This window comes from Zalophus californianus, chromosome 13, assembly GCF_009762305.2.
Source record: "Zalophus californianus isolate mZalCal1 chromosome 13, mZalCal1.pri.v2, whole genome shotgun sequence".
Taxonomy (NCBI): Eukaryota; Metazoa; Chordata; class Mammalia; order Carnivora; family Otariidae; genus Zalophus; species Zalophus californianus.
This window is the reverse complement of record NC_045607.1, coordinates 6258234-6273412: the sequence shown is the minus strand read 5'-3', so window position 1 is coordinate 6273412 and position 15179 is coordinate 6258234. Positions and strand designations below refer to the sequence as shown.

The 15179-nt window shown below is 42.2% G+C and overlaps 1 protein-coding gene and 1 non-coding gene across 18 annotated transcripts in view; both read right to left on the bottom strand.

Moving 5' to 3' along the window:
- The window catches only part of FNBP1 (formin binding protein 1), a 136600-nt gene that overhangs the window by 19615 nt on the left and 101806 nt on the right, over window positions 1-15179 (bottom strand). For 5 of the 17 annotated variants that reach the window (XM_027616196.2, XM_027616197.2, XM_027616181.2 and 2 more), the window contains 5 exons: window positions 13044-13172; window positions 11813-11959; window positions 7084-7281; window positions 5966-6148; window positions 203-217 (listed from right to left, as the gene is read on the bottom strand). In XM_027616196.2, coding sequence (XP_027471997.1) covers window positions 203-217; window positions 5966-6148; window positions 7084-7281; window positions 11813-11959; window positions 13044-13172 — 672 coding nt within the window. The remainder of the gene's footprint in view (window positions 1-202; window positions 218-5965; window positions 6149-7083; window positions 7282-11812; window positions 11960-13043; window positions 13173-15179) is intronic. The other 12 variants (XM_027616184.2, XM_027616185.2, XM_027616186.2 and 9 more) reach the window with 6 other exon arrangements.
- On the bottom strand, window positions 4654-4761 carry LOC113935181. The gene has a single exon (XR_003523937.1). It is a non-coding gene; the product is annotated as a U6 spliceosomal RNA (small nuclear RNA).

Below are 15179 nucleotides of genomic sequence, written 5' to 3'. Positions count from 1 at the left end.
CCCCAATAAGAAAGGAAACCAAATCATGAGTTAAGCGTTAATTTTCTTAGCAACTTGAAAAGATTAAGATCGCCCCTCGTAGATTATGGACCTTTGGATTGCAAAGGTCTGACGAAGAAACACCAACAAAAGCACACGCAAGAGAAACATACACCAAAAAACCTGATTAGATTCGGGACATGCATAGAATAATGGTGCTTACCAGCTTGAGAGAAAGCTTCACGTAAAAATTGAAGAGGTAACGGGAAAAAAAGAGAGAGAGAGACAACACATCAGAAGAAGAGGAATTTGGTCAGTTGCATCGTATTAACATAACACATAAATTCACCTGTCGCTTGTGAAAATGACTTGCAGCGGATCTGTGCAAACGTTCACAAGAGGGGCTGGCCCCTGCCAAAACCTTCCTTTAGCTGCCACGTTGCCAGACCAAAGAATAAAGATAGAAAAGGAGAGTTTCTGTTCGCAGTTCTGCGTGGATCCCATCAGCCTGGATATAAGCTAAAATAAGTTTGCAGGTGGTGACACATGCTGATAATAAAAGACAAAAAGAATCACATCGCCTTTTGTTCACCACATTTCACACGGAGAGTTTTACTTATAGGGGGCGTCTCAAGAGCAATTACTTCCACAACGTACAGGTAATGTATTTATCTTAAGGAATTCTTATAAATGCGAACACTGGCATTTCTCGAAGGCATGAAGGCAAACTCTTGAATGGGTGAACGGGTAACTAGGGGCTGGAAGTTGCTCTAGGAAACCATTTGCAGGATCCCGAAAGCCTCTCTGCACCAGGCTGGAGGCAGGACGACGCTCTGGCACCGCTAACCATGCCCGGGAACGGTGGGAGGTGTATTCCGGGGCTCTCCATCCACTCTGAGCCCTACCCATGGGGCTTACACAGCACTTGGGGAACTAACAGGGGTAGCTGCCCTGAAAGTTACTGTTAGGAAACAGAGAGCCAATGATCTCAACTACCCGGGGGCACTCCTTGCTATGGGTTTCCTGACAATTATCAGGAGACAGCTGGTGCAATTTTGCTGCGCCTGGAGATTAGCGAAGGTAGAGCGATTACTGGGCACAAAACAGATTAAAAGCCATCTCCAAATTGGAAAAAAAGAAACATGTGGCTCTTCGTTAACAGGTGAGACATGCTCTATGGCTGGAAAGCAGTGTTTTGAGAGCGCGGTGCATTTTTACTTAGCTGTCGTCAATCCTAAAAGTTTAGGCAGCTGCAGCAGGATCAAAAATATGTTGGAGACAAAGTACCAAAGAAAGCGCCCTCTGATTTTAAATCGAGAGTGCAGGGTGTTAAAAATTCCTTAACCAGATTTTAAAAATCTTATTCTTAAGATGAACTCAAAATGGACACTTCTTTTTAAAGAGGCATTAAGCTTTTAAAGAAATCACCCCTATGGGGAAAAAGACTTTAAGGAAAGAAGCAGCAAGACAAAATTTTGGGAGAACGAGGTACGTACATGCACACTCCTGACTATTCTTGTGGGCCCCTCCTGTGAGCTTTAGCACAGATCGGTTTGTCACGACTTGAGTTCTTTACAGACAACACTCAGGGTGCACAGCAGAAAACTTTGCAAATATCTTCCCTACAAAGCACACTACCCCCTACAAATGTTCTCTCACACATTATTGTCTAAATGTGGCTAATTCAAAGACCTGACGTTTGAACTCCACATACTACCTGTTCTCTATTCGGCTAACTTCCGTTACCTATATGCATATATCAATTATATATTCTTCCTTAAGCGTTCCAAAAGAAGCATTCTAACATCAAAACTAATAGCGTAGGAATATTACCACTTCATAATAAAAAAACGAGTCATTAGGATTGCAAATAAATCTGAGGACCCATAGGAAATACCAGATTTTCAAGACAGATTCAATGTTCTGGAGTGGACAGCAATGGGTCATCTACAAGAAGCACCATCACGGGACGTGGTACTCTTGTAACGATCATACACCGGTTTTCGGTCTTAAGTTGTAAGCCCGCCAGTTAGATCATTTAACATTAGGAACCGAATCATTTAAGAGAATACTTGTAAAGACTGCATTAAGTGCATTGCGAGACATCCGAGGAGCTAAAAAGCTGTCAGTTTCAGGCAACAAGTATAGAGGCTTGGGGGCCACACATGTCAATAACACATGAGGGGGTCACAGAGCCAGCGGATCCATGTGTTACTGCACAGTCACAGGTACTAACCTCAAGTACGAAGAAAGGGGACAGTGAAAATAAATATCCGAGTAACTGTGTTTAATCAAGGTCCGTGGGAAGTCACGTGACTACGACCTTGCTCACGCCCCAGTGATTGTTTTGGTTCTCCAAGCGTCATGGCATAACCCCCCGACAGATCCGCCTCTTTCAAACAGGGATGTGGGTCCTCGTACGAGCTACACAACTGCCGTGTGTAAGAGTGTCCCTCTCCGGGCACCACGCTCTGCAGCTGCGTTTATGGGTGAGATTCACACCCATCGTCAAATCACACCCACTGACATCTGAGACGGCAGTCACAATCAGCGAAGGGGGGGAGCAGAGCCAAGCTCGGTCCATTGGCATTTTGAGGCAGCTTGACTGTTCTTGGGAAGTTGGGTTCCTTTTCCCACCCAAGCTTTCCAGATAAAGTAGCTTGGGGTTGAATTTCTACAAATAATGAGGCCCTTCCCCTGTCCAGGTCTCCCAGTGGGGAATTTCATTGCCGGGTCCCCAGTCTTGGTGCTGTCATAGGGGTTGGTACCTGTGCCATGACTGTATGCCCTGGCTGTCCCAGGTAAACTTACAACATAGTCCCTAGCTTCAAAAGCATACGTGGGTTTCCCTATCGTCCTCTTCATGAGTTCTTTGTGAAAACTGAAAGACTGAGTCTGCCAATAATCAGCAAGAGAACAAGATAAAATAAATAAAATTAAAGTAACCATGAAATTGTAACATCTGACAAACAATCGGTAAGGGTTTTCCAAACCTTCTGATCAACTCCGGTGGGATTTTTCCATGCAATGAACTCTAAAACACAGGGGAACTAGGTCCATATTTTAGATTTAGAAGGCCCTTGCCCAGACCAGAAAGAGAAATCTTAATTTAAGACAACAAAATTACATTTGTAAATTGCAAACCGAGACCATACTATCTAGTTTCATTTTTCCCTGACTTAGGTAAAGATGAGAAAATGGTTAATAATGCTCAGGTGGCATATTTTAGAAATGTTCAGTGAAACAAAATTTTCTTACAGATGCCAATGACACACAACAAAAAAACATTTTATCCTGGTTAATTATTTAGATACAAAATCGCCTATGCTAAGAAATGTCTGCATAGGATTTACACATTCAGATAATAGGAACAAAGGATTGAAATCTGGATCTGAAAGCTGCAAAACACAATAAATTAAAAGATGTGTTAAAATCACAGATCTATTATTCTAGGACACTCTTCCTATCTTTGGCACAATAGTCTTAAAGTTAAAAAGGAAGAATAAAGGAAATACAAGGAGAGTATCCTTCTCATCATGGGCCCCGTAACCTGTGTGCCTTTTGGGTTGAGATTGCTTTAAGATCAAATTTATTTCCCCAAACTTCAGATTGGTTTTTTATTTTTGAACTTCCTAACTTTACTTCTGTGATGCATTTCCTTTCTTTCTTTTTTTTTTTTCCTTTCTTTTTTGTTCACTTCTACTTCCTGAAGGAAGGGACCTCAAATCTGACCCTCACTAAGAACAGGCTGACCCAAAACGAAGGAAGCAGAAATGTGTTTCTATTTATTTACTAATTCTTCTAGAATGTGTACGTGTGTGTGTTAACTCTCAGGAAAACAAAGCGTTGAGAAAAAAAATTTTTGACTGAGTTTTTGCTGAGCACAGATTTAAAGGGTAAGAAATAAAATTCACTTTGTTAATTATAATTTTTAAAAGAGGGATTTTCCTCTTAATCACCATAATAACTTGTTTCTCATTTCACTGGTTCTGAAGGGTTATATTTTTCTTAGCCATCTTTCCTGCACACTTATTGATTACTGACATTCTTTGGTCTTTTCCTCAACATTTAGAGAACATCATGAAACACAGATTCGGGAAAACCATTTGCAACCAACAGACTGTGTAGTGTTGAGAGAATGGAACGGACACAGAAACAAATGGTAAACAATCACAAATATTCAGCATACTCTGCGTGAGATTCCAAAAGACCATGCAGAGGTACTTATTAGAAATATAATAAATGAGTGCTCTGTAATGGTTTTGCAAGTGGCAGAGAGATGGGTTAACCGACTTACAGTTAACATGAAACTTTATAATGTCGCAAAAACACCCTGGTCAGATGTTGGAAATTCTTCCATGAGCAAGCGGGATGGACGGGGAGTTTTAAAAGCCAGCCTGACCGAGCCAGGAACTGAGATCTAATTATAGAGCTCAACGCGATCCATCATCCACTTCTGAAGCTACACTCTGCCTTCTAACAACGGCTCTCTTGAAACCTTGAGGAAATTACATTTCTAATTCTTAACCTGATATGCTGGGAAACCTTAAGACAAGATAATTTCGTCAACTATATGTATTCGTTGCATAAAATGTTGAGATTCCCTTATTAAAGGAACTCTGCATATAAAGAGTTGGGGGGGGCTGTACTTCATTCTATTTATTTACTTATTTTTAAAATACGGAACGCTTCGCGAATTTGCATGTCATCCATGCTGAGGGGCTGTGCTAATCTCTGGATTGTTCCAATTTCAGTATATGTGCCTCACCTTGTTTTAGTCACAGCTATTACACATTTACCTTCTGTCTTACCCAAAGGAAGGGAAGAGTAAAAATTATGTTTGTCCGAGAACACATCCCATGACCACTGTACTGCAGTCCCCACAGGTCAGGATAAAAGACCTTGCTGGGCACACATGTCTGTTTATTTTTGGTCGCCACGCCTCATTATTCATTATACAGGATATTTGGGGATGGCTTAGACTACACTGATCAGTTCGATTTATTTGGGAGGCTCCAAATGACTTTGTTCCAATCTTTTACTGTAAACCAAATTGGTAACTCCTTTTGGTTACGGGATCAATCGCACAAAACTGTGAATTTGGCACAGGTGATCCTAATTCGAATGGCAAGCTGGGATCTATCTAAAGGACATCCACTCGTGAGTCAACCATATTATAACAGATGCTCTCCGAGTGTGGACGTCACAGAACCTCAGACAATGAGCTTTACCTCTTCCTAACTTCCATCTTTTTAGGCCTCAGTTTTCTTATCAGTAAAATAAAGATGTCATAGTACCTAGGCTCATTAGGGCAGCTGAAGCAAAGTAAATGATCCCACGGAACAGAGTCTGGTACACGGTAAGTACTCAATAAATGTCAGTTGCTTATTATCTCAGCTTCTAAAGATAAATCCGGCATTAGGTCTCTTCCAGCCAACAGATATTTCATCACCATCTTATAAGTTCACCAACACAGCTAAAGAAACCACTGTAACCTCGTGCCATCTCCCCTTTGAAGCCCGAAGCTTAGCTCAGAGAGAAGTATCTTCGTGACACTCACATTGTTTCAGTAATTATCAAGCAAATACTTTCTGAGTCTACAGTGACCTCCAATTCCTCATCTCAGATGTCGCTGGCTTTGGAAACTGAATCTAAGCTTCCTTTTTTGGTAAAATCAAGGTAGAATATTAATGACTGAGAGGTTTTAAAAGAGAAGTAGAGAAAAGACTTTCTAAAATGTGCTCAAGACCAAAAGGACTCTGGGCTGGCCGGCTGGCTTTCTCTTCTTCTTTCCATCCATTCTACTTCCTTCTTTCTTCTGTCCTCCTATCATGGTTCTTCTTTCTAGCTATGGTGAATCCCAGGTCCTTACTGTTTCGTGTTATGGGAAAACACAATAGATTCATTCACAAACAAAATAAATCATGCAGAACGACACATGCACCCAGAGCGCACGAGAGAGACGGGATTCCAGAGCAGAACTTACCCCACGCTTTAGGCTCCTGAAGCAGTGGATTTTGGGTTTGGAGGTCATGAACTCGTTGAAGCGATGGGAGAGGGGTTCCTTTTGCTGCTTGGGAGACTGGGGGCCGTTGGGAACAGCAGAGGGTGAGGCAGAGGCAGGGGGAGGAGGGGGAGGCTGATGGGGGGATGTTAAAAGGGACATAAGCTACATGTAAGATGGAGCAGTGACAGAGTAAAATCAGAAACAAGAAGATAAGACACAAAACAAAAATAAGCATCAAATAATATTTGAAATCCAAAGCAAGTAAAACACAAACGATTAAATATTTAGGCCATGGTCCAAAAGAAAACATGTAGAATATGACAAAAATTGGAGGTTTTAGTAAGTAAAGCAATGGAAGAAGAGCAAGAAATCTCTGACAAGAAGCTCATGCAGACTCTCACATGCAAACTACATTTCCGGTTAGTTACGCTAAACCAGTTAAGGGCCAGAAGGGTAAAGATTTCTAAACCATCTAAACCACCAGAGCTTGATGAGAGAACGTAAAGGACCTTAGATGCCAAGGTTGTCAAAACAGCAAGACAGTCTTTGAAAAATTAAATATGCAGTTATTCTCAGGAGAGCGCAGTAATGTGACGCCCAGGTTAACACTGTCATGCACCTACGTACCACGCTACCAAAAGAAAACGCAAAATGTTCATGGAGGTACATGTTAACATGAATTCAAAAACCAAGCTATTAACCCGTGGAAACGATTTCAATCAGAGCTGCTGATAAATTGTTAGAGAAATCCTGCGCAGTGCCCTCTCTCCCAGCCGAGGGGACCAGGTGGCTAGCGGACTTAGCAGTGAAAGGCATGATGGGGAATGGCCGAGAGGTCAGTAGAGGTCAGTGTTAGTGTGGGTGACACGAGTCAGGTGGCAATGCATCTGAAATAAGACAAATGGCCATGGCAAAGGGACCACCACCAAAGAGAAATCATGGTTTAAAATAAAATAGCATTCTAGCTCTTTTTTTTTGCATTCTGTGAACTACAGGCTTACATTCTTAAGTTTTGTTTTGTTTTTTAAGACTAACAGAGAAAGTCAAAATCTCCACACTTGATAAAACTCATTTCACACTGGTCCAACCATCAGTACCTTATTTTTTTTGATGAAAGGCCATAACTTTCCTTTGGATTTGCCACCAAACTTGAGCTCTGGTTTGCCTTCTCCTCGGGAATTCGAAAGGCTGTTATCTGACACGGTGCGTTTCATCGGTTGAGTGTAATCCTCAAATTCAATGTCCCCGGGAGGCTCAAACCCGGACTTATAAGCTTCTATTACCAGCTGGGAATCCTGAAATTACACCCATCAAACACGAATGCATTCAAACACATGCAAATACTTTTGACACAACGAATTTTGATGGCTTCATACAGATGCTATTGTAAAGAGTTCTAGCTCTATAGTTATCTATAGAATTTTATCTATATTGATTAATAACAGATTTTTTCTAGTAATATTTTTATCATTAGAAAGAATAAGCACTATTCGAAAAGCTATATGCCTAGCTGAGATGGAAAGATATTCTCAATAACCATTTTTCCGCAGCTGGAGAAACGAATATTAAGTAAGTAAGAAGGACTTTGCTAAAAGCAGAAAAAAATGGGCCACTGTTATGCATTTCCCTTGAAAAATACAGTAATACAGAAGTCTGGTTCTCACCAGGAGTTCTTAAGGTAGTTTAGCATACAGAAAGTCAAAGCAAAGTGTAGATAATCTCTCTCACTTCTTCGGTTCATTGTGGTTCAGGGATATTAATTCATTGCATGATTTTTCCCTATGGATGCATTTGTTCATAGACCCTCCCCCACTCACATGCTAGCTCTCGTCTGTTTTTCCTTTACTGTATCCCTAGACCTAGATGGTGGCCCAGCGAGAACTGTGTGCAATAAATGCTGAATAAATCAGTGAACTGAACGCCTACTCTAAGGTGTGCACCCTGCTAGGAACTTTGGGTGCTACATCTCCTCGGGGTCGGGTAGTGCAGACAAATGTGTAAGGCGATCACAACCATAATGTCATAGATAGGATAGACAGATGTATACATAAAGTATTACAGAAGCACATGTGATTTGTGGTAACATTTGAAGTCAATGATCATCTGACTTAAAAAAAACACTAGGACGACAATCTGGAAAGATTTCAATTTTTTTTTTTAAAGATTTTATTTATTTGTCAGAGAGAGAGTGCACAAGCAGGGGGAGCAGCAGAGGGAGTGGGAGAAGCAGGCTCCCCGCTGAGCAGGGAGCCCGAGGCGGGACTCGATCCCAGGACCCCGGGATCATGACCTGAGCCGAAGGCAGACGCTTAACGACTGAGCCACCCAGGCGCCCCTGGAAAGATCTCAATTCTTAATACAAGCCCACATTTTGGTATGTCATAGCTATTTTAGCTACTACTTACTTTGTAGATGGACCACAGACTGCTGATTGTCTTCCAATAGCCAACTACCTTCCCGTCTTAGGAATAGGAACCCTGATTTTAAGTGGGGCACCTGGCCACTCACCTAAAGGCTTCATTCCCCAGCCTTCTGTGCAGCAGGAGGTAGCCACCTAAGTTTTGACCTCTGAGATCTCTGAGATGTAGACAGGATGGTGTGTAATTTTAGGAAGACTCTTTAAAGGGATGGCATGGGTCCTTCTCTATATTCTGCTTTCTGGAATTTGGATGCGATGGCTGGAGCTCCAGAAGCCATACTGAGTTTGAAGGTCACATCATCAAAAGCTGTGAACTAGGAGGAGCCTGAGTCCCTGAGAACTTACAGACCATCTGTCCATGCCAGGGCTGGACCCTCTGCCTGCAGACACTTTTTATGTGAGAGGAAAAACAAATCGCCTCGTGTAAGACACTACTGTTCTTGTTACATGCAGTTAAACGTACGCGAGCAGATGCAGATCTATGAGCCCAGGTGTGCCAGTGACTCACTGATGTGCTCTAATGAAAACACGGTCATTTCATACAAATGGAAATTAACCATACATAAATAAACCAGTTTGAAATTCTAAGTAATCATGTGATTCTGAGACTGCTTTAAGGGGGAGAGGACATCCAGTTTGTTGGAGGAGGGGCTAACAGAGCTGATAGCTTTCTGTCCTCCGATCCCATTTAAATAATTATTCAATCACCTCTTTCAAGTCTTTGCGCAAATATAACTTCTTGGTGTAACAGCCAGCACCTCCTAGCATCCTTTCCTACCTCATTTTCCCCCAAATGCTCATCCTGTTTTAACACTCTAAATAAGGTTCTCATTTATTTTGTTACTGTCCTGTACTGTACTGTACTCTGTCTTCAGGGCTGTGCAGGGCACTTGTGAGTGAGCACATTCAAACATGTGCCAGAAACAGTGCTTGCTTTAGAAATAAAAAGCACAAGGTGGTGGGGGGGGCGGGGGGAGGGCTTAAGGGAAGAACATGGGTTTGGAACCAGATGGACACATTCACTATGTGGCCCTGGGCAGGGCTGCAACCTCTCGGAATTCGAGGTTCTCCTCAGCGGGTCGTGGTGAGCATGCCACGCATGGAAGGAAGTAGGTGTTCAGTAGATGTTCAGGGAACCATTTCATAAAATTACCATCAATCTTTCTCAAAATGAAAATTTTGAAGGAGGACATGCCAGCAACTAAACATGAAGAGGTGGAGATAAAGAGCATGTGTGATCAAAGGAAAACTAGAATAAAAATAGCAAAGATCAAAGCAGCAAGACCACAACTAACTTTGCTAGGAGCCAAATCTGCAAGAGAAGATAAACTTGAGACGCACCACGAGAACAGAGCAGGGATGTTCGGAAAGAGGAAGGGAATGTTCCAGGAAAGATGATCTGTATGGATTAAGAAGTATCCGACCCTTGAATTCTCAAAAAAGAGCAAAATGAAACATTCATTCAGGTAAACCCCTGAAGGAGGCTGAGGGAGTGAGCCAGGCAGATATCTATGGGGAGAATATTCCAGGCAAAGGAACAGCACGGTAGGAGCATACTTGGGAGTTTTTGAGGAATAGTAGGCAGGCCATTGTGGCTACAGCACTGGGGAGAATACAGAATAGGTGATGTCAGACAGATAAATGGGGAGGGAGGGTGTTCCAGATAGTTTAGGACTTTGAGGCCACAGTGGCTTTGACTTCCTGTAAGACAGAAGCCCACGGAGGACTCTGAGCAGAGGAGACACGTGACCTGACATCCTGTAAAAGAACACCTCTGGTCTCTGTGTTAAGAATGGGGTGGGGAGCAAAGGTGGGGAGACATTAGACATCTCCTGCAGTAATCCAGGCTCTTCCTGCACAATCCAACTGGATGGAGATCTTGGATCAGGAGGGTAACAATAGAGGTGGTGAGGGCTGTGTGGATTCTGAATGTATTTTGGAGGTAAAGCCAACAGGATTTGCTGACACATTGATGCGGGTGTCAGAAAAAGAGGGTATCAAAGATGACTCCAAGATCCATGCAACCGGAAGGATGAAAATGCCATGACAGAGAGAATGAAGACTAAAGGAGGTACAGGTTTGGCAAGACAGATCAGGAGCTCCATTTTGGATACGCTAAGCTTGAGGAACGTAGTAGACATCCAAGTGGAGAAGCCACTGGGCAGCTGAGTGTATGAACCTGCCATGGAGGGGACAGGTCCGGGCTGGGAATGTAACATGTGTGATTCAGAGTTGAGATGGGACTTAACGCTCCAAGAGTCTACGGATCACTCTAAGGAGCGAATGTGGAGAGTACACAGGTCCAAGATCAAAGCCCAGGGGTACTCCCAAGTTAAATGGTAAGAAGAAGGAAAACAAGAACAAGCAAAGGAGACTGAGTCAGTGAGGAGAAAAGCCATCACAGTATGGTTTCCTGGGAATCAAGTGAAGGAACAGCAGATAGGAGGGTGGTCAAGTGGGGGCCGGTGCTGCTAAGAGTTCAAATTCTTGGATAAGAACTTGAATGAAGGAGCACCTGGGCGGCTCAGTTGGTTAAGCGACTGCCTTCGGCTCAGGTCATGATCCCAGGGTCCTGGGATCGAGCCACGCATCGGGCTCCCTGCTCGACAGGGGGCCTGGCCTGTTTTTCCCTCTCCCTCTGCCGCTCCCACTGCTTGTGCTCTCCTGCTCTCTCTCTGCCAAATAAATAAAATAAATAAAATCTTTTAAGACAAAACAAAACAAAAAAAAAAAGAACTTGAATGAAGACTTAGAAAAGACCCTTGGATTTAGCAACATAAAAGTCATAGGTGAAAAAGAATGATCAGGGATAAAATGGGAAAACAAGGCTCCCATAATGGGAGAAATATCCTATAAATCTAGGGTGCTCACAATTTCCCAGATAAAACTGTTGTTTTATGTTATGACATCGCTTTTTGTTAAATATTTGGTTTTGCAAATTAATAGATGTTTGTAAAAGCCTATGCTGGTATCCTAGTTGATTATTTTGTTGAGGGAAATAGGTTTCTAGGAAAGTAATCCAAATGAATGACACTGGCCCTGAGTAGTGTTCTCAGACAGACGACTGTGCCCTGGAATAAAGAATTATCTGACCTGCAAAATGTCAAGTGACCTAAAGAACCAGATCCCGATGTGGGGAGTTACTCAGCCAACTGACAGGAAAACAATTTAATTCTGCAATGTCTCAGACTTACCTGTGTTTTCTGGAAAAGAAATTTGAGAACTAAATCCAAAACACTGAGAGTTGAACAGAACACTCAAAAGTGGTGTTACCACTGCTGCAAAGTACTCGTGAGCACTGGAAGCTACTACCCATCTCGAGATGACTCAGTGAGGTCACTGTGGACGGCGGCAAAGAAATAATGGAAGTCCTTCGTTGTAAATTAAGTCCAAACTACAATACTTACATTCTTCTGATCGATGGATTCGGCTGCCTTTACTATTTCATCCAAGCATTTCCCAATGATCGGAATCACCTGCCGGTCCACCTCCGCATAGGTCTTCATCGAGTCCCCGATTCGCACTATCCTCCTTTCCTCCATCTCCTGTATTTTCTGCAACATTAGATTTTGTACGAAATTAATTTGGTCCACTCTGACTCACGGAAGTTGTTTTCAGTGGCCTTGTTACCTCGAACAAATAGTCTGGAACGGAAATAGGCCAACTGGTAGGGTTAGAGCTACATGATCAATCATTATGATTATTGCCTCCATCTTCATCAGCTGTACACATATTTTAAGAGTTGTTAGGCTGTCCAAATGTATACTTTATAGGATTCCATCCCAGTTTCAGTGAGAACACCAAGCTCAAGTGCTTTTATCATTGACGCCATTTGGTGATACATTTCAAACCTCTCCTCTGCCTTTGATCGGGTATTTCACTTTACCAAAAGCCTGGTGTTGGTTAATGGTCTCAACCCAACACAGGCTGAGAGGTAACTGTGTATCTTCCGTCTACAAGCTGGAGGCTCTTGTTTCCTGTGTGTGTAGACATGAATAAGCGGATACTTATTTTTTCTACAGCTGGACCCCAGTTCACAAGTTGTAAAAGATTCCCAAAGTGGGAGAACACGTCTACAACTTTTCTCATGCCATTTCTGACAACTTAAAGTAGACAAAAGAGAAACAATCCAAAGAAAAGGACTGTCATTTGTTCAAATTCTACAACCGTATGAATTCTGCTAGGAACTCCTAAAATTAAGTTGGCATTTTATAATCTGAATGGTCCTTTTAGCAAAGAGGGTGCTAATCTAAGAATTGTACTTCTAAGACTAGCAAAGAGAGGCTGCAGGTGCAAACCGAGGACATCTGCAAAGGTCACTGATTAACCTTGAGATTAATATTATATTTCATCTTATTGCCAGTCAATGCTTGATATATATATATATCCTTTTTTTTTTTAAAGTAGCTCCATGCCCAGAGCAGAGCCCAACGCAGGGCTTGAACTCACGACCCTGAGATCGAGAGTCAAGCGCTTAACCGACTGAGCCACCCAGGTGCTCCCTGGATGCTTTCAAAAGTGACTTCAGTCTGAGGAAGTTTAGAATTCTGTAAATACTCAATATAAGCCCAGCAATCATGATTCCAAAGCCATGTGTCTCTAAAGGCAAAGCCAATCTGAGAAGCCTGAATTACTTACCTGAAATATGTTGGGGATGTGAGTATGGTAATATTCATGCTGCTCGTGGTTGAATTTCTGGAGAATTGATGAGTAATCTGCTTTGCTGTCCTCTGCCATTTGGTGACGTACTTGAGCTTGCTGTCGCGCCTTGGGGCAAAAAATGAGAATACCCCCATGTTTAGATATAATAAGAGCCTAGAATTGCAAACCGGAGGGGTTTGCAGTCAAATTTACCTCAACTGTGTTATATTTTGCAGGTGTTATTTTCTAGAAATTGTTTAGAATTTGAATTTAGTTTAGTAAGGATGTGCATCCCTAGTTTTTCACAAACCCTACCATTCTCCATTGTCTTAACTTGGCATTACTTTCTAGTTTGACACAAGTGTCCCTATTCTTTATTGTCTGTACTTGGCCCGATTCACATATTTATGTTACCTAGATGGCCCTTGTGGGAATCTATGCTCATATATTTTTATAATAGTACATATATTTTATATAATATATATAGTTTTTTTTTCTTAAGGAGGGGATGGAGGAATCCATAAAATGTTTTTAAGATTTTATTTATTTATTTGAGAGAGAGAGAGAGCATAGAGGGAGAGGGAGAAGCAGGCTCCCCGCTGAGCGGAGAGCCTCATGAGGGGCTTGATCCCAGGACCCTGAGATCATGACCTGGGCCGAAGGCAGACACTTAACCAACTGAGCCACCCAGTCACCCCAATCCATAAATTTTTTCATCCAATTCTCAATGGAGTTCATGAATTACAAAGGCATAGGAACCACGATCTATATGGACCTTTCCAACACTTCCATGATGTTTATTATTATTTTTATTTATTTTTTTAAAAGATGTTATTTATTTATTTATTAGAGAGGGAGAGAGCACAAGCCGAGGGAGAAGCAGGCTCCCTGCTGAGCAGGGAGCCCAGTGCAGAACTGGGATCATGACCTGAGCCAAAGGCAGATACTTAAACAACTGAGCCATCCAGGTGTTCTTTTTTTTTTTTTTTTAAGTAATCTCTACACTCAACATGGGGCTTGAACCCAGAGATCAAGAGTCGCATGCTCCATGAATGACCCAGGGAGGCACCCAGGTGTTTACTTTTAGTATACAGGTTAAAGAAGTAGTAAATATGGCGCCCTCTTTGTGTTTTTTGTGTATGAGTATGTGCTATTTTGTGTTTTCCTGCATTGATCTTCTCCTAAATAATCAGTAACAAAATTCGTACATTTGTTTCTCTCTCTAATTCATATTTTGATTAATCACACACCCACACGAAAGGGGCAATTGTTGACGAATTGCAGAATCGATTTTATTTTATTTATTTATTTTTAATTACGTAGGCTCCACACCCAACGTGGGGCTTGAACTCATGACCCCGAGATCAAGAGTCACGTGCTCCAGTGACCGAGCCAGCCAGGCGCCCTTGCAGAATTGATTTTAAAGCTTGAACAAGAATGCCCGTAAACTCTGAAATCATCCACAAATACCACGGATGGTTACGCTGGAGATCCCACCTTGGATTCATCTAGCACTTTGGAGATGTCTTGAGACATGTGACCTCATGAAACTCTAACACAGTTTGAAGTTCACGCAGGGCAAAAACCACCCCCTGTCAGATGAAGAGTGGCTTGGCCGGCAGGTGACTTGGCCGGCTACCACACCAAGCCAAAAACACAACAGGAAAAGGACCTTGTTCCAACATAACTACGGGAACTTTTTGTTTCTTTGTGTGTTTTTTGTTTTGTTTTACTAAACCCACTCGTTTTTTAAATGGACAAAAAAGAACGCGGACACATTCAAAAGTAAAGTCAACGCCCCACTTTCTGTTTGATCATTGGTAGCATCTACTATCAGATTTTCCGCATCTTGGTGTTCTTTATGGTTTCCTGCCTCTGTGACTTGGAGGCTTCAACTGATTTTCACTTCCTTGACACATTTCACTCATCGGCGTGTTGGTGAAAGCCCAGTGTGGTCATTCAGAGCTGCCTCCTTCATTCTCTTCTCGAACACTTTTCAGACAAAGGTTAACAATATAAATATTGCCAAACTGATTTCCCTATCACCTGAGGTTCTTTTAGGTTCTCAAGGCCTTTAGCGATCTCAAAACCATTTTTATCCACTTCTCATCTCCCCTTGGTTACTTCAACGGC